This window comes from Meleagris gallopavo, chromosome 2 (genome assembly GCF_000146605.3).
Source record: "Meleagris gallopavo isolate NT-WF06-2002-E0010 breed Aviagen turkey brand Nicholas breeding stock chromosome 2, Turkey_5.1, whole genome shotgun sequence".
Taxonomy (NCBI): domain Eukaryota; kingdom Metazoa; phylum Chordata; class Aves; order Galliformes; family Phasianidae; genus Meleagris; species Meleagris gallopavo.
In genome coordinates this window covers 104,164,171-104,181,243 of record NC_015012.2, presented here as the reverse complement: position 1 = coordinate 104,181,243, position 17,073 = coordinate 104,164,171, and the positions used below count along the sequence as shown (strand labels likewise).

The following is a 17,073-nucleotide window of genomic DNA, read 5'->3' as shown; positions in this document are numbered from 1 at the left end:
TCTGAGAGAAGTTGACTCTAAAAGAGCACCTGAGGAACCCAGGATGGAGGTGACATGGGACAGAGGGACAGCAGCCCTACACAGGGACATCCTCATGGATGCGGATGCGGAGGGGACAGATGCGCAGCGCCTCAGGTGTTGCACCCACTGGTGTGCCCCCTACATAGAAATAGGGGAAGACGGTGCCTCCAAACTTCTCATGGAAGGTGAAGATGTGCGTCTTGCAGTCGGCGTTATAGAAGGAGAGCTCGCCTTCGTCGCAGTCCAGCTCGACGCGGATACGCACCAGGTCCCCCAGTGCCACCACCGAGCGAGCCATGTTGGACGCCTGGCACATCTTGCTGTTCATCCCAGGAAGGCGATAGATATACCAGAACCCAGAACGCGCGTCATGGTGGAAGGTCCAATGGATGCCCCCACGCAGCTGGGCCACCCCGACCCTCCAGTTCGTGATGCCACCCAGGTCTACTTCCCAAGTATGGAAGCCGGTGGAGAATCCACGGGAACCCAGGATGCAGGGGGCCGACGTGAAGCGCTCGGGGTTCTCCACCAGCAGCCTGTAGCTCCCGTTGGTGACGCTGGTCAGGTCTTCGGACACCGAGAGCCATCCTGCTGCCGAGTTGGGGTTGAAGCTGAAGGGGACTGGAGAGCGGACATGCATTAGGGACATGCGTTAAAGGTAAGAGGTAAGGGCCTCAAGTTGTGCCAGGGGAGGTTCAGGTTGGATATTAGGAAAAAATTCTCTGAAAGAGCAGTGATGCAGTGGGACAGCTGCCCAGGGAGGTGGTGGGGTCACCGTCCCTGGAGGTGTTCCAGAACTGTGGGGATGTGGCACTGAGGGATGTGGGCAGCGGGCATGGTGGGGTGGGCTGGGGTTGGACTTGAGGATCTCAGAGGGCTTTTCCAACCTAAATGATGTGGTGATTCTAGGTTTAGACATGGTGGGGATGGGTCAGTGATAGGACCTGATGATCTTGGAGTTGTTTCCCAACCTTCCTGATATCATGAGTGGGTATAGTGGGGATGGGTTGATGGTTGGACCAGAGGACCTTAGAGTTCCTTCCAACTTTCATGATTCTACGAATCTCTGCATTAGGAGGGCTGAGCTCAGCTTGTCTAAGGAATGAGCATTATGGATGAGCCCTGCAAACAGCCACCTTACCCATCATCTCCTTTCTGGTGGCAACCAAAGGCACAAACCCACCCATGCATGGAGGAATACATCCTTTGGGGCCTTTTTTTGAGTGCAAGCACTCCAGAGTACCCCAAGACTCTTGAACACCAGTGGCGTTTTTTGCATGGATGCTCCATGCCCTTAGTACCATTCCCCCAGGCTGCCCAGAGCAGGGGATGATCTCATCCTTGGACCACACTCCCTTCCCATTTCCTCACCAACAGTGATGATGTTCAGCATCTTCTTCCACACGTTGTACTGCAGTGAGCCCAGGTACTTGGCAGAATCGATGAGCATCCCCAAAGGCACAGCCTCTGGCTCCTCAGCCGTGCAGGCAATCCTAGAGCAGAAAATGAGGACAGGGATAGGATGGGGCTGCTGGCACCCTGCTTTTCTGCAAGGTCTTCCATAGCAGCACCCCACATCTCCTACCAGGCTGTCTTCCCTTTGTGTGAGCAGAGCAGGAGGTCCTGTTCCAGCTCCAGCGCCCCCACCTTGCTTTCATCCCAGGGAGGGGGCTACCCCAAATTCCCCCACTGGCAGGTACATTGGGTTACTGGAACAGGGAGGTGGTGGGATCACCGTCCCTGGAGGTGTTTCAGAACTGTGGAGATGTGGCACTGAGGGATACAGTCAGTGGGTATGGTGGGGAAGAGTTAATGGAGAGGTCTTTTCCAAACTCTATGGTTCTATGATTCTATGATATGGGGACCTGTCTGTTCCCACCAGACAGAAGACACGGCTGATCCCAGGACTCACCTGCGCTTACGGTTCTTGTGGGTCTGAAAAAGAAGGAGACAGAAGGCATCAAACTCTGCTCCTAAGGGTTACCAACACCCCAAGCCCGGTGCTGCTGTGCCCTGCGTGGCTGAGCCATGGGGACCCCATCAGGACTTTACCTTGAGGAAGGTATAGTCGTCCTCCTCGAGGTCAGCCTGGAGCTGTCGGGCTTCGCTGCGCACCGCCTGGCTGTTCTCCGCCAGCTGCTTCATCTTGCTCTCAATGAGGCTGTGTTTGTGCTGCTTTTCCTCTTGCAGCTGCGACAGCAGCGCCTTCTCCTCATCCCGCAGGAACTCGTGCAGCTTCTCAAATTCCCTCTTGATCTGCTCCTCCAGCCTCTTGGCTTCCACCTGCCCAGTTAAGGATGTTAAGGTAGCTCCTTGTGCCCAGCACCCCTGCAATCCCTTCTGCTTCCCAAATTGCTCCTCCAGCTCTGGTCCTTGCTGAGTGGGACCAGGCTGCCCTCCCATGTCAGGGGATATGGAGATGAAGCCCTGAGCTCCATCTGAGACCTTCCTCCCACATGCATCACCTTCCTACCCTGGAATCAGTTGCGTTCCTGTCTTGAGGTGTGTGTGCACCCATTTGCATGCATGCGTGTGCATGTGTCTGCACATATGTGGGGACTGGGCTCATTGTCACCCCCCTAGAAGGGACCACCAGCCTGCCACCCAATGGCACCAGTTGGGGGTGGCACCCCACGCACCTTGTTGTGTTTGGAGATGGACTCGTAGGAGCGATGCACAGCCCCAAAGTCCTTCACCTTGTCCTGCAGGGAGGTCTCCATGTTCTTCAGCTTGGCCTGCGGGGGGGAGACGCCCTCAGGACCATCGCAAGCCTACATCCCCAGGTTTCAAATGCAGAAAGACAAGAGCCCCAGCCCCGGCAGGATGCGGTTAAGCAGGATCCTTGCTACATCCATCCCTTCCCCTCCTGCAGCCCAGCACTGCCCACCCTCACCTCGGCGCTGCACAGACCCTAAGCAGCAAGGCAGAGGTTTTTCCATGGCGAATCCTCCCTGCTATTTTTTTCTCTTTTTTTTTAACACACTGTCATGTTGCATCTTGCTCGGCACCCTCTGCCCCGCGCCTTTTGAAATCTGGCACATCCCCATAGGCTGAGTCACAGCAGTTAGGTCCTGGCACAGTGCCTGGTCCGGGCTCAGGGCTGTGCTCAGGGCTGTGCTCGGGGCTGTGCTTGAGGCCACCTCTCCCACATCCCCTCCCCGTCTCCTCAAGGCCAGGAGTAGCCATGCTGTGCTAACTCAGCCCAAAGCTCCGTGCTCCCAACCCCGAGGCGCTGCTGCAATAACCAGCACAGCCAGATCCAGCTTGGTGGCAGCTCTCCAAACCCCTCCCAACTCATGGGAGCTTCGCCACGCTTCCCTTTTGGGGAAGGCTTTTGGGGTTGAGGTGATGATTAAGGCAGGGAGAGCATCAGCAATGATGCTGTAGGGTTGCACCCACTCTCATAATCTGGCACGAGCAGCCTGCACCCCAATAAACAGAGTGATGCCTCTCTCCGTGCAATCAACCCCCAAGCATCATTCCCTCACCCTGAAATCCATTGCCGTCTCCTGCACCGGCCTCATCTTGTGCCCTTCGTGCTGTTTGGAGCCCTGGCAGGCGAAGCACACCAGCTCCTTGTCATCCAGGCAGAACAGATTGGCTTCCTCGTGGTGCAGGGGGCAGAGGGCTGGCGGATGACCCTGTCTCCACCCTTCCTCTCGGAGGATCATCTCCACCAGGTTGTTGAGCGTGTGGTTGACGCGGAGGTCATCAAAGTTGGAGGTTTCCTTGCAGATGGGGCAGGCGTGGTTCCGGTGCTCCCAGGAGCGACTGATGCAGCCTTTGCAGAAGTTGTGACCGCAGCACAGTGTCACCGCCTCCCGGAAGGGTTCGTAGCAGATGGGGCACAGCAACTCCTCCTTGAAGGGAGCCGTGGAGGGTGAGACCAAAGTCGCCAAGCTGGAGGACGGGGAGTTGGCTTCATTTTCCATGGCGCTGTGGGGGAAAAAGGCAAAAGGAGCTGAGCTCCGGAGAGCAGCGACTGGAAAACAGCCCCACTCGTGATGCAAACGGGCTTCCTGCTTGACTCACCCACAGCTCCTCCCGGCCGGCACTGGCCCGAGAGACACAGCGGGGAGGGAACCGGCAGCGGTCACGTCCAGCTCCGGTGCACCCCTGCGCCCGGCTCCTCCCTCCCACTGCCTCCCTTGTGCTGAACCCTCAGCCCCAGCGTCATCTCCGTGTCACCCCGGCGTCCAAAGCTCCGGCCCGTGTCACCCCAGTGCCTGCCTGAATCCCCAGCCCTGCTGTTACGCCGCTGTCACCTCGGTGTCCATAAGCCCCAACCCCCGTGTCACCCCAGTATCCTGTCTCTTATCCCCAGTGTCACCCCGTGTCCTTTATCCCTTGCGTCCTGTCCTTTAGCCCCATCTGCCACTCCCGGTGCCCGATCCCGGCTCTCAGCTCCCAGCCCCGATGTCACGTCGGTGCGATCCTGTTTTCGTTGCCGGCCCCCGTACCTCGCCGGGGACGATGCGGACGGGTGGCAGCGCTTACAGCGAGCCCTGCGCCGCGCCGATCGGTGCGCACCGCGAGCAGCTGCCGGCAGCATCTCGCTCGGGAAGGCATTCGGGGCTGGAGGAAGCAAGGCGGTCCGAAGGGCGGGCGGGGGCCGGGCTGTGCTTACGGGGAAGGCTCTGGGCAGGGGGCCAGGCCCATCCCGCCTTTCTGCTTCCGTACAGGCGCGGAAAGGTGGAGATTTTGTGGCTTGGGGACAAGGAGACCTCAATCCATTGCGACTGGCCGTGCTAGCTGGCCGGTCCCATGGTGGGGAATAGGGGGAGGGTGAAAACAATTCAAGGGCAGTGTAATAACAGTGTTGTTTTGCTGTGGTGTGCACGTACAGAGAGAAACTGCAGGTGCTGTTTGAAGGAGTCAAGGCTAAAGATAAAGCTGGGCTGGAAAGTACTGCTGGGAATGAGACATAACAAGTGTGAATCGTGGGGGAGGGAGGGATGTGACAGCCCTCATTGGGATAATCCTGCTGTAGCAGTGCTTTGGGCCGGTGTTGCCCCAGAAATGCAGAAGTTGGGTCCAGATGTAGCAGAGCTGGGATAATAATGGAAAAATAATTGAGGGGTGAGTTGTTTGGGAGGAGTCCAGGGAGACAAAAAGAAGCAAAAGAGTGGAATAAAGTGCAAAAGCAGATTGAAAAAGCCACCCTTCTCTAACACCAGAATGCTGAGGGCTGGTGGTTATGCTGACCTGGGTCCCTGCAACAACCTGTATGGTGATATAGAGAGGGGAATACAGCAGAGCTGATGCCACCGTGGGGCCAGCAGAGCCCCCAGGTCCTGCTGCCCTGCCCAGAAGCTGTGGCAGGGACAGTTCCAGCTTCTTCCCCTGGCCAGCGGGCAGGCAGTGGTGGTGAGACTCTGGCCAAAAGCATTGCTGAGAGCTCACAAAGTGGAAAGATGAGAGGGGTCCTGGCTCAGACGTGCTGCAGGCAATTCTTGGGTTTGGACACTGCCACATCCCTGCTGCTCCCTAGCATCTTCAGAGGCTTTAGAGTGCTACTTGGAGGCTCTACACACACTCCTGGCTCAAGTTTGGGAGAGGTTTATTAGGCCCTGACAGCAAGTCCTGGCTTCAGACACAGCTTCAACTTGTGGCAGAGAAAAGCTGAGCTCTGGATCCATGCATTCATTGAGGTTCTTCAGGACAAGGCAGGTTCAGGTCCATCTGATGCACAGGAGGAGGGTGCAGCATGCTATTTACCTGTGGTGAGAGGCACCCTGAGCCCAACAGTGACAGTATTTTGGTCTGTGGGCACACAGTGGGGACAGCTGGGAGCAACCTGGGGATGTGGCTCAGTGCTAACCCCCTCCTCCACTGGGATCACACTGCAGGTACTACATGCTTGGCCTAAGCACCTCTGTCCCCAGGCTGCAGGTCAGGGAGACACTGCACTCACCCCGGAGCTGATGAACTGCTCCAGCATCAGGCTTAGCTCAGAATTCTGCTGCTGTAGGACAGCTGCTTCAGCAAGCAGGTTGGCCCTCCGTGTGAGGATGTTGCTGTGTAAAGAGAGCAGAGAATTAACTTGGCCCCAGGAACAGGCAGGGAGCTGCCAGGAAGTCTCTGGGGTCTAAGACACCCTTGTGAAGCCCATCTGCAGGGATATGGGGACGTGGGCAACCTCCTGAGCACTGCTGTGAGTCACTCTGCTGGTCCCCAGCACAGACCCAGTGTCACTGTGGGCCCAGTGCATCTCAGTTACCTAGGGGACATCACAGAGGTCCCTGCTGAGCACCTGCCAATGTAAGCAGTGGTAGCAAGGCTGGCAGACCCCACTTCCAGCCAGTGTGAAGGGTCAGCCCGTGCCAGCCCTGCTGCAGTCCCCCCAGCCAAGACTTCAGCCTACCTTGTCCCCAGCATTACTGCCAGGTACTTACTAATATTCCTCCAGTGCCATTGCCAGAGCATCCCACAGCTTCAGTGTTGGCTCTGGGATAACGTGTGCTAAGGCTTCCCAGTACTCCCCATCTTTAGAGCTGTCCCGTACCTGTAGCACCTCCTTTGCAGAACTGTCCTCCTCCCTGAGAGACAGAGAACAAAGTCCTGGGGCTCAGCTCTTCATGAAGAATAACCCCGTAGCTCTTAGCTGCAGAGAGCTGTCATCGTTGTCACACGAATGAACACAACCCTGAAATTAATGGAACCTGCCTTCCTCATGGCTTTGTTTCCCTCTCCAGGCTGCTGTACATCTCCTGCCTGGTTGTACCCAGCCAACCCTCGCTCCAGCAATGAGGCTTGAAGCTGCCATCAACCTCCTTCCCTGGTGGGACTGTCCCCACCCCACTGCAACCTCATGAGGCAGGCAGGAGTGGCTCTCAGAACAGACAGAGCAATACAATATCCCCCAGCCCTGCCCAGACACCCCCAAAGGTCCTTGTCCTGTTGCCTCAGCTCTGTCTGGTTGTCTCCTAACGACAGCAGTTCTGTTTTGCCCTTAGTCCCACCTCAGTTTGCGAAAATCCTGCACAAATGCTTTCAGGATCTTTAGGACGTCATCAGCATGGATGTACACAGACAGAAGGGAGCCCAGTGGTCTCTGAGAGGATTTGAGCTCATCACTCTGGGCACTGGATTCACCATCTGCTCTGTCCTCACCCAGATCTGTGATATCTTCTCCACCTGGGCTTCCCTGGCTCTGGAAGGAAGGTCAGCAAGCTGGGCATGGTGCCCTTCCACCAACTCCTCCTCCCCAAGAGCCACTTTCCTCCCAAGAGCTTCCAAGCACCTGCAGCCTCATCCTCTGGCAAATTTAGGCAGCTCAGACATGAATGGATATGCAAAAGGCCCTGTTCAGCCATGGCAGAAGATGACTGCAACCCATCAACCTGATTTTTACCAACGGACTGTGCTTGTAGCTACCATAAAATGGGTCAGGGATGCTCTCCAGCTTGGAGGTCAATTAGCACTGCTTTGCTATGTCCCTGGGTACATAATCACTAATACAAGGTACCTTGTTTAAATGCCCTGTTGAGATCAACCCAGCTCCACCTCCTCTAATTAAGGACCCCGTAGCCAAGGCCCTGTCCTGTCCCAAGCCCTTGCTGGGTTGGGGCTAGGCACTGACCTTGATTTCCCCACACCTAGCCTTGTGGGTTATGTCCTGAGGTGTTGGCCATAGAGCAGCCCTGACACTGTTCACAGGGTTATTTTAATGCCCCCTGCCCCATTTCTGCTTTCCCTTGGTGTTCAGGAGATATTCTGCTCCCCCTTCCACATGTGCCCTGCTCTGCTGGGCTCTCCCCACTGCTGTCCCTGGCAGTCCTACCTGGCTGAGAGCTCCTTCCTTGGCTTTGTACTTCAAGAAGAAATCCACCAGCTGGTACAGGTCATCCTCACTGTCAATCTCAAGGGCCTGGGGAGCAAAAGAATATGGTTAGCATCACTGAGACAACACAAGAGGGGGAGCTAAAAAAACAAATATTTTACAGGAGAAAAGGGTGCAGAACCTGAGCAGGAGTGAGTGGTAAGAAGTGGTCTGCATGTGACAGGTGGAGATATCTGTGGATGAGGGGCTTTGAGAACTGACCAGAGGACCATGCTTCATGCCCTCCCACAATGCTCCTCTCCCCTTTTGCCACAAAGTTCCACAGCTGGATCTTCCTCAGGCTTCTCAGTCCTATGCCACACAGACAGGTGGCAACAGCACTTCTCCTTGATGCCCATTCTTGGGTTTTGTACCCTCTCTATAAATCATAGCTTGTTCTTCTGGCAACCCTACACTCCTCAGGTTCTCCAGACCTTCCTGCTCTAGATTTTCCCACTTGGTTCCCATTTTCCAGGAGGAGAGAGGTCAAACACAGAGGCAGTTCCCCAGCAGTGGCCTGACCAGTTCAGAGCAAAGCCCCATGACTATCACCACACCCCTGATGGGCCAACAGACAACTCACCGAAAAGATGGAGTCAAGCCTCAAGAGGGTGCATTCATGCTTTCCCAGTGCACGCAGAGGCCTCAGCAGCTTTCTCTCAATGAGGAAACCCTTGGCAGACACAAAGAGAAAAGGGAGCACAGAAACAGTGAGCATCTCCATTCATGCCCAGAAGCCAGCACCCTGCAGCCAACCTGTGCCGTGCTGTGGCTGTGCCACCCTCTAAGGGCAGGCTGTGCGGGGAAGGTTGGCAGCAGCTGGGCAGCATGAGGATATTCCTCCTGTCTGCCTTTTTTGATCAAAACAGGTACTGCATCATCACGCACCGACTCATCGCTCACGAGCTCCAGGATCCTCTTGGCAGTCTTCTTGGAGATATTTTGCAGAGGTGTGGCTGTATCCCCAGCCTTTGCTGTGTTTTCTTTTTGGCCTTCCCCGCTGCCCACTTCTTCCTTCTCCTTCTCTTTCTTCTCCTGTGCCCCACTGGTGCTCTCTGAAACACAGAAAAAGGGTGAGAAAAAAGTCTTTACGCTTTGATTGTGCTCCCCAGGTCAGTACTAGTAACATCACTGCAGCAATCACCAGGGAAATCACAGTTATTCCCGGTGACCTGGAAATTATGCCAAAAAGACCAGGATGCAAGCTGGCTCTGGGTCAGCTCATCTGGACCTGGGAGCAATGGGCAGAACTCAGTGCAAAGATCCCCAGGTTGGCTTGGAATGAGCTAGCTCAGAGCTGGACACATGCCAGACCCTGACTGAACTCACAAAGTCAGTCAGATCCCTTTGCAATGGCAAAGACAGGAGAGACAGCGGGGGCTCTCATGGAGGAAGGTCAGAGTTACCCAGTGCCACAGGGGTGACGAGGGCACTGAGGCTGTGTGTCCCACCTGTCAGGACCTCTGCAGCCAGCTTGGTTGCCATCCTCTTTGCCTTGTAATGCCTGAAGGGGCCGATGTTGTTGAGGAACCAGTAATGAGGTTCTTCCCAGGGCAGCCCCAGTTGCTGGGTGTGAATGATGCGATCTGCATCGAGGGCTTTCCGCATTAACCCTTTGGCTTCCTCCTCGTTCATAAGCCAGACCTTCATGAACTTCTCAGCATCACTGGCTGCAAAGTGCCTGTGCAGAGAAAGAAAGCCCATGGAAGCAGGCTTTGTGGCCATAAATGAGTCAGCTCCCCTCCGTACCTCATTCAAATGCTCTGAAGCCTCATCACAGATGGATGTCCAGGCCTCCACACGCAGCCCACCTCATTCTCCTCTGCACCTCCTTGCACTGTCCCGTGATGCGCTCGCAGTCAGCTGCAAGACTCTGGTTTTCCTCTCTGAACTGCTTCTCTTGTTTGACCAGTTTTGTTCTCAGATTACTGAGCAAGCTGTGGAGCCTGAAGAGGGATAGCAAAGCTGGGGATTCCCAAAGAGGCACCTCTGGGCAAATCTCACATATATGAAGGCTTTGGGAGTTGGAGCTACCATCTGCTAGGGACTACTCAACACAGACCTGACTGAATCCCACCAAGTTGTCACAGTTTGGTTACTGCCAGCTTATTCAAACTGTTCTGGAGATGATGCTGCCCTGTTCTAAACCCCACTCCTGCCCAGGGATGGATTGGGTAAGAGCTCACTGTCCTGTGCTAGTGATGGTTTCCACAAAAACCATTCCAAGATGTTGGGAGATGGCAGCAGGCAGAGCCCTTCTTCCAGAGATGGTTTTTTACCGGTTGAGCTTCCTCTTCTGTTGTGATCTGATGATGGTGTTCTCCTCATCCTGCTTCTTAAGCACCTGAAGGTTGTATTCCAGCTTCTCCTGGTTCACCAAATAGACAGCTTTCATATGCTGGAGCTGCCTCTCCAGGTTCTGTCAATTCAGAAAACATGGACAGGAGCTGTGCTGTAAGTAAAGGACACAGAGAAGCCTGACCAGACTGATCCTGCACCTTCAAACTGAGCTTCTCAGGCACATTTCTCTGAGTTAACCCCTCCTGCCTGGCCCATGAGATGGAGATGTTGGTTGTCCATGAGCACATGTTGCAGGGCCATCTCTGGGGAAGGGAGAAAGGAATGAAGATGTACCTGACTTACACTCACTGGGGCACTTAGCTCTTGGTCTTCACTTTTAGCTCCTGGCTAAGTTCCTGTTTCAGGGACACCTCAGGACAGTGGTATCAATAATCAAGAAAACCAGTACTTCCAATTTCTCTTTTCTTATTCTCTCTTAACTGGAAGGGTAATGTCTGGGCTATAAAGAATTACACAAATGCAGTACTGAAGGGAACCACGAGGACATTTTGCTCACCCCTCCATCCCACAGAGGGAACAGCATCACCAAGACAGGCCCAGCAGATGTTGATTTTTGCTATTCCTAACACCCTGCATCGAAGCACAGCTGCTGTTGATAACCACTGAGCAAATCCTTGCACTTCTAGCTCTCTTGGCTTGAAATCTCAAACCTAAATCTAAATGCTAATTTAAATCTTCTCTATCCAAACTCAAAATTGTGACTTTCTCTTGCATCTAATGTGGACACAGAGAAGCCATTCTCCTCCTCTATCATACAAGACTGTGAGAATTTACAGATAGAGCTCCTCCCAAACAAAATCTCTTCAAACACCCCCAATCTCTCCACCTTTCATTACACGGCATTCATCTACTTGCTTTTTTCCAGGCTGTCTGTGTTATTCCCTGGTGTGTTGCCAAACCTGAATGAGGACATGTAGGTACAAAGTCGAGAGGAATAGTTCTCTCTCCTGCTTTATGTAGGACTCTTTTGAAACTACAGTTAAACAGAGCAGGTGCATTATCACAACAGCACCACAGTGCCATTTTTGAACCTTGATCTCCAGCGTGTTGCTATCTCTCTCCCCAGATGGCTCAGACCCATTTGTGAACATTATGCAGTCTGTATCAGCCCCTCAGTTATCAGTATGAAGTTGAAGAAGTCACAGAATCTGGACTGTCCCCTTGGACTTGCTCTTTCAAGTGGACAGGGACAGCAATGCTTTACCTACTGTTGTGAAAACCACAGGTTTGTGTTGCAAAACCTTCCAGACATTGCTCCTAGCTTGTATTTCCCCAGGCCTCCTAGGAAAACATCATGTGGGACTGTCCTAGTTTTGGCTGAGACAGAGTGAATTTTCTTTGTAGTGTGTGGCATGGTGCCGTGTTATGGATTTAGGAGGAAAAGAATTCTGATAACACACATCTGGTTGTTGTTGCAGAGCAGTGCTTACACAGAGCCAAGGACTTTTCTGTTTCTCATTGCTGCCCACATGGCCAGTGAGGAGAGTAGGAGCTCACAAGGAGCTGGAAGGGAACAGAACCAGGACAATTGACTAAAATCATCAGAGGGATATCCCATACCAGACAGCATCATGCTCAGTAATAAAAGTAGAGGGGATAAGGGAGTAGTGAGCAACTGCATTGTGTATCATTTGCTTTGTATACTCTTTATTATTATTTTTTTCCTTTCCTTTTCTGTTCTATTAAACTGTTTTTATGCCAACCATGAGTTTTGCCTTTTTCTGATTCTTTCCCCCACCCCACCAAGGGTGAGTGAGTGAACAGATGTGTGATGCTGAGCTGCCTGCTGGGTTAAGCCACAATAAGCAATGAGCCTCACTAAAGTCAAATGCAAGTCTATTTCTACTATGCAGCGTGGGAAACAACATGTGACAACAAGCAGGGAAGGTATCAGCTGTGGTTGTGTCCTCTGCTGAGCCAAGGAGGCTGAAGTGGACTTTCCTGGATGCATTCAAGACCAGGCTGGATGTGGCTCTGGGCAGCCTGGTCTGGTGGTTGGCTAGCCTGCACATAGCAGGGGGCCTGAAACTAGATGATCATTGTGGTCCTTTTCAACCCAGGCCATTCTATGATTCTATGACTTTATGGGCATTAGAGAAATCATGAATCTAGGGCTAAATGTCAGAGACAAAAACTCAAACCTCCTAGGCCATGGACTCTGACAAGGGAGGCAGTTAGTTTGATCTGAAATAATCTGATGTCAAAACATTGATACTATTTGATTCTCCTATCAAACATCACCTCTGAAGAAGCAAAATCCTCAACATTCCCAGTTGCTTCATACATCCTAGAGCTGCTACAGACCACTTAGAAGCCAAGGGCACATTGATACTGTGCTGTGGATCCCATTGAGAGGAGAGACAAAAAGCTCCATCATGCTGTTGGCATGGAGCTGGACTGTGCATGCTGAAGAGCTGAGGTGATCTGATACCAGATGCAGCTTTCACACAATCCACCTGCCCTCCAGAGCACTGAACAATCAAATGGCACACACCGGCCCTTTCTGTACCTGCACATCACTCTCCAGCTGAATCTTCATGCTGTTATACTCCTCCTCATCCTGCATTCGCAGCTGATTCAGCTGTTTCTCAAACTCTTCCACCTTTTTCACACGGGCATGCAGGTATTCCAGCTAAGTGCAAAAGAAGAATATCATCCATCAGTGGTGACAGCTTCCTCCCATGATCACAGCTCCCTCAGCCAGCACTAAGCGAGGTCATGCATGGATAATTCCCTGGCAGAGCAGGCTGAAAAACCTGCCCCCCTGCCCACCATGCACCTGAGCAAGCAGCTGCCATCATGCACACTTGTCTTCCAAGGCAGCACCAGTCCTAGCAGAGTTTATAAATCTCATGGGGACTTTACCTCTTTTGTGTTGAGGGTTTGGATGGCCTCCTCCCATTTCTTCCTGTTGCTGTCCAGCAGCTCTCGCCGTTCGAGCTCAAAAGCTTTCTGCCAAGGAGACAGAGCCTTTTAGCATCACGTTGGCACCTCAGTTTGCCAGCCTCATTCTAGTCCACATCAGGAGAGGACTGACAGCTGCTCCTGTCTGATGAACACACACACACACACAGGCCCGATGTCACCTCTTGCTGGCAGAGATCTGACACTGTGAGCCCACTGGGACTGCTGTCAGCCACCCAGACCCACGAGGGATGCTTTTGGTGGCAGCTCTGTAAATTCACTGGAAATCATTGTCTGATGTTGAGACCTTGCTCAGCAACACATACAAGCTTGATCTGTGACTTTCCATGCTCTGCAGAAGGTAAGACTTATGACCAACAAGGCTCCTTCTTGGCTTTTAGCAAGACAGATAACCAGCATGAAGCAGCAATAGCTTTTAAATGTTACCACACTACTTTGTGCTGAACCAAAGTCATTCACAGCATTGTATAAAGCAGTTCCTCAGCACCCAGCATGATTCTTTGCTCTTATTTGGACAGATTTGAGCTTCATTCATCAAGACATCAGCTCTCTGCTCTGGACAGTAGTCAACCCAGCCAGTGGAAAGAAGCTGAGGACTTCTGGCCACAGATATGGAGAAGGGAACAAGAGCAGTCTTTCTCCCTGAACTCTCCCTCCACTGAATGAACTGGCTACCTCAATCTGATGGACGTTGTGACGGTAAGTTTTCAACATCATCCTGATCTGCTCCTCCATTCTCTCCAAAAGCAGATGGATGTCATCTGATTGCTTCTTAATGGTTTGCACGTATTGCTCATCTTTGTTTTTCAGCTCCTAGAGGAGGACAGCAGATGCTGAAATCAGAGAGAATATTTTACTAGGGAATAACAGAGAACGTAGGACCCAGATGCTGCCTTTTCCAAAGGAGAAGAGGTGACAAGGACAAAAGGCCATGAGGGATTTAGGAGGAGAGACAGATCACTACCAAGGTCACAGCTGGTGAGAAGATGGAGTGGGAGATGACACACCTGCAGCCAGGCCACTCCTGCTCCTGAGGACTAAGGAACCTGCTGTGAGGAGAACTCACTTTCCTCTAGGAAAACAATCCCTTTCTCAACCACTTTATATTATACTACTGTGAAATCTGGGATCTGCCAGTTTGACACACTGCTACTGGTGTGTCCTGTACATCTGTCCCTGTACACCAAGCACTACCAAGGCACTGGATCTCAGTGTCGACACTGCATCATTTGCATTGCAACTCCTGGCACATTTATCCTGGACCAACTGACACTGCATGCATCCCAGCCATGTGCTGGGGCCTTGGAGAGCCAGAGGGATGGCTGTTGCTTTAGAACAGCATCCTCCAGAGCTTGAAAATTTCAGTCCTCCCTGGTTAGCCCTGCATGGTCCCCACGCTACCTGCTGCAGTTCACCAATGAGCTTGTTCTTCTCCTCCAGAAGCTGCGTGCACAGCTGCTGCTGTTGGTTCAGCAGCTGCCACAGCTCCTGAGGGATTGTCATCTCTTTGGCCGAGGCCCACTTCGAGGTGATCTCCTCAAACTTGTCAGTGCTGGACCTGGCTTCATTCTCCAGCTTCTCCACCCTGTGGGCAGTAGAAGAAGACAAAACCAGGGCAGGGCAGCACCAGAAAAAATTCTGAGCAAGGAACTGATGTCTTGCTCCAGCCAGCCTCCCACAAACTGCTCCTACAGTGCCCTCCAAAGGCAACTAAGAGAAAGGACCCGGTGTTTCTAAGCTGATCTCTGCAGACAAGGCTGAAACAGCCAGCCCCTTGGAGATCCCTCTGGTGAAGCAGCACAGGTCAGCCAAGGCAGCCACAGAGCAATTGGAGAATAACTGAGGCTGGAAGAGCCTCAGGAGCAGAGCAGGCTGTGCGAGGCCTCAGTTAGGCAAGTGCTGAGTATCTCTAAGGAGGAAGCTCCCTAGATCACCATGGGCCCCTGAGCTAGCATTTGACCACCCTCTCCATGAAGACATATATATCCACTTCCTCAAATTAGCACAGCCTCACATTTTTCCCAGTCCTCATACACAACAGCCTGGTGTGGCTGGTCTTGCACATACTCATGCTACAGCTAATAACTACACTCACTGCTAAAAACAGAGGGCAATTTCTGGAAACAGATCGTTTACCAAGTCACATCTAAGCACTGGTTGACATGTTCTCCAACACAGTGTCACCTCCGGTCTCAGGAGAGCTGCTTGGCCAGTCAGAAGTGAGCTGTATGAGCAAGGAGACCACAAGTATGTGGTACAGCCTTCTAGGCAGAAGCTGAGAACCAGCTGTATTTCTCCCAGGCTGGAGACAAAACTGTGATGGGTCTGGAGAAGACAGGTAACCAGAGTGCCTGCAGTACAGCAGTACCACCTGAGGTACCAGCCTTGGCATGCCACACTCTGTAAACATTTATCTGTGGCAGGCAGGACCTGGGAGCTCTTGTGTGCCTAAATGTTCCTTTGGAAATTAATTACAGTGCAATCCTAACTTTTAAGTGTATGTGGATGATCAGAGTTATGATGCTTTGCATGTAATGCAGTCATCTTGGGAAGTGCTCAGAGAGCTGCACAATCATCCGTCACTCCTTCCCAGCAGAGCAAACCCACACCACAGCCTCTTACCTCCGTAGCTTCAGCTCTGCCTGTTCTGCTCTCCTCTGTGTTTCTCTCAAGTCAGCAGCTACCTGCATATCTGTCACCATTCGTGTGCCTTCAAAGAGCAGCTTGGCCAGCTTCTGTGAAGGAGGTGGTACACATACCTGACTTCAGCTCTGGAGGGAGGGATACTGGAGCTGCTCTCATTATGCTGTCAAGGCTCCAGATCTTATCCCCACACTGAGAAATCTGTGTAGATCCATAAACTCCATCTTCTCATTCTATGGCAAGGTTCAACAACCACTGGAAAGACCTCAGTGCACCCACTGAGGGACCTCCTTCACTTGGAGAGCCCTGAAGGTCAACAGCGCCAAGAGGAACTGGCCCATGCTCAGTGCACATTTCTGTTTTGCTTCCTCTGTATTTGGACAGTGAGATTTGAGTCTGGATGGACAGCTCCAGTTCGCAAATCCTTCCAATCCATGGGCATTTTACTACAGGGAAATAAATCTTGTCTTCAGTGTGTGGCCCATGAATCCCCTCCCACTTGGTCCTACAGAGCTTCTGCCACTATTCCTCTCTCATAAAGGCTACTGGGTGAACTGAGCACTGCATGAAGCCAAGTGCCTACAGGTTAGGGATCCAAGAGGACCTTCCTGTCTTGCTGTCATACCTGCCGGCTCTCCTCCACCTGCTTGTGGCTGCTTCTCTCCTCTTCCTCCTCCTGAGCCTCCTCCTTTGGCTCCTCATTTTCTCCAAGGGCTTTCCTGAGCAGAAAAGGGAAAAATCTTTTACACACTATCTTCCTAATGTTGAGAGATCATCTTGCAAGGCTTGCGACTCCATCCCAGCACAGACAGCACAATTCAACAGGCTCACCGTGCCCCCAAAAGTGCAGAAAAGAGGCAGCAAAGGGTGGACCAACCTCCGTGGTCCTGGGCCCACAGCTCGTGTGGGGCAGGGGATGCTGTGAGAACGCAGGGGATGCAGGTGGTCCCTGAGCTTGTGCTGCTGCTGGAAGTGCTGGAGTCAGGGAGCGGGTATCAGTTTGGGGTGAACTGGTACTGCTCTGAGGCTGTGTGCACCAATCCTTGGGCCCGTTTGGGGAAGAGGAGGTCATCAGGATGGTGGATTCCAGGGGGAAGGCACTGCTTTGGTGCTGGTTGGGGGCTGCCAGCTGGGATGGGGGACAGGCCTGGTCTGTCGGGGTGTGGAGGAGGGCAGACCCGGCATACTTCAGGAGAAGAGGCCTGGGCCGGACAAAGGCAGCAAAGGCCGGGAGGGGAGGGCAAAAGGCTCGTGACCAGCAGCGCTCGGGGTGCGGTACTGCCGTGAGGCAGAAGGACAGG

General features: G+C 52.9%; 2 protein-coding genes across 4 annotated transcripts; both read right to left on the bottom strand.

The window, feature by feature from the left end:
* TRIM35 (tripartite motif containing 35) lies at positions 1-4,650 on the bottom strand. Of its 3 annotated transcripts, none has more exons than XM_010708060.3 (7): positions 4,482-4,650; positions 3,510-3,957; positions 2,661-2,792; positions 2,074-2,304; positions 1,934-1,956; positions 1,393-1,514; positions 1-642 (listed from the first exon to the last, which is right to left on the bottom strand). In XM_010708060.3, exons 1-7 carry the CDS (start codon positions 4,571-4,573, stop codon positions 77-79), a joined length of 1,614 nt encoding a protein of 537 aa, XP_010706362.1. In that variant the 5' UTR covers positions 4,574-4,650; the 3' UTR covers positions 1-76. The 3 variants fall into 3 exon arrangements, with proteins under 3 accessions (XP_010706362.1, XP_010706363.1, XP_019468909.1); XM_010708061.3 differs by having other exon boundaries at positions 2,661-2,756; positions 4,482-4,648; XM_019613364.1 differs by lacking the exon at positions 4,482-4,650 and adding an exon at positions 4,054-4,203.
* Positions 4,651-5,564: 914 nt separating this feature from the next.
* On the bottom strand, positions 5,565-16,957 carry DRC1 (dynein regulatory complex subunit 1). Its single transcript, XM_031552265.1, has 16 exons — positions 16,920-16,957; positions 16,398-16,491; positions 15,752-15,864; positions 14,531-14,714; positions 13,805-13,942; positions 13,070-13,156; positions 12,714-12,836; positions 10,123-10,262; positions 9,295-9,524; positions 8,732-8,898; positions 8,427-8,516; positions 7,805-7,891; positions 6,984-7,174; positions 6,417-6,560; positions 5,936-6,038; positions 5,565-5,739 (listed from the first exon to the last, which is right to left on the bottom strand). Exons 1-16 carry the CDS (start codon positions 16,955-16,957, stop codon positions 5,665-5,667), a joined length of 2,004 nt encoding a protein of 667 aa, XP_031408125.1. The 3' UTR covers positions 5,565-5,664.
* Positions 16,958-17,073: the final 116 nt, after the last annotated feature.

What these genes read in the sequence shown, in the direction of transcription:
- TRIM35 (XM_010708060.3), bottom strand. Translation starts at nt 4,573, where the DNA reads ATGCTGCCGGCAGCTGCTCGCGGTGCGCACCGATCGGCGCGGCGCAGG. An exon ending in AGACGGCAATGGATTTCAGG is followed by an intron (nt 2,793 to 3,509) that starts GTGAGGGAATGA and finishes CTGGGGATGTAG; the next exon opens with GCTTGCGATGGTCCTGAGGG. An exon ending in CACAAGAACCGTAAGCGCAG is followed by an intron (nt 1,515 to 1,933) that starts GTGAGTCCTGGG and finishes TTTCTGCTCTAG; the next exon opens with GATTGCCTGCACGGCTGAGG.
- DRC1 (XM_031552265.1), bottom strand. Translation starts at nt 16,957, where the DNA reads ATGCCGGGTCTGCCCTCCTCCACACCCCGACAGACCAG. An exon ending in TCATTGGTGAACTGCAGCAG is followed by an intron (nt 13,943 to 14,530) that starts GTAGCGTGGGGA and finishes GTCCTCCTCTAG; the next exon opens with GAGCTGAAAAACAAAGATGA. An exon ending in ATGGCACTGGAGGAATATTA is followed by an intron (nt 6,039 to 6,416) that starts GTAAGTACCTGG and finishes CTCTTTACACAG; the next exon opens with CAACATCCTCACACGGAGGG.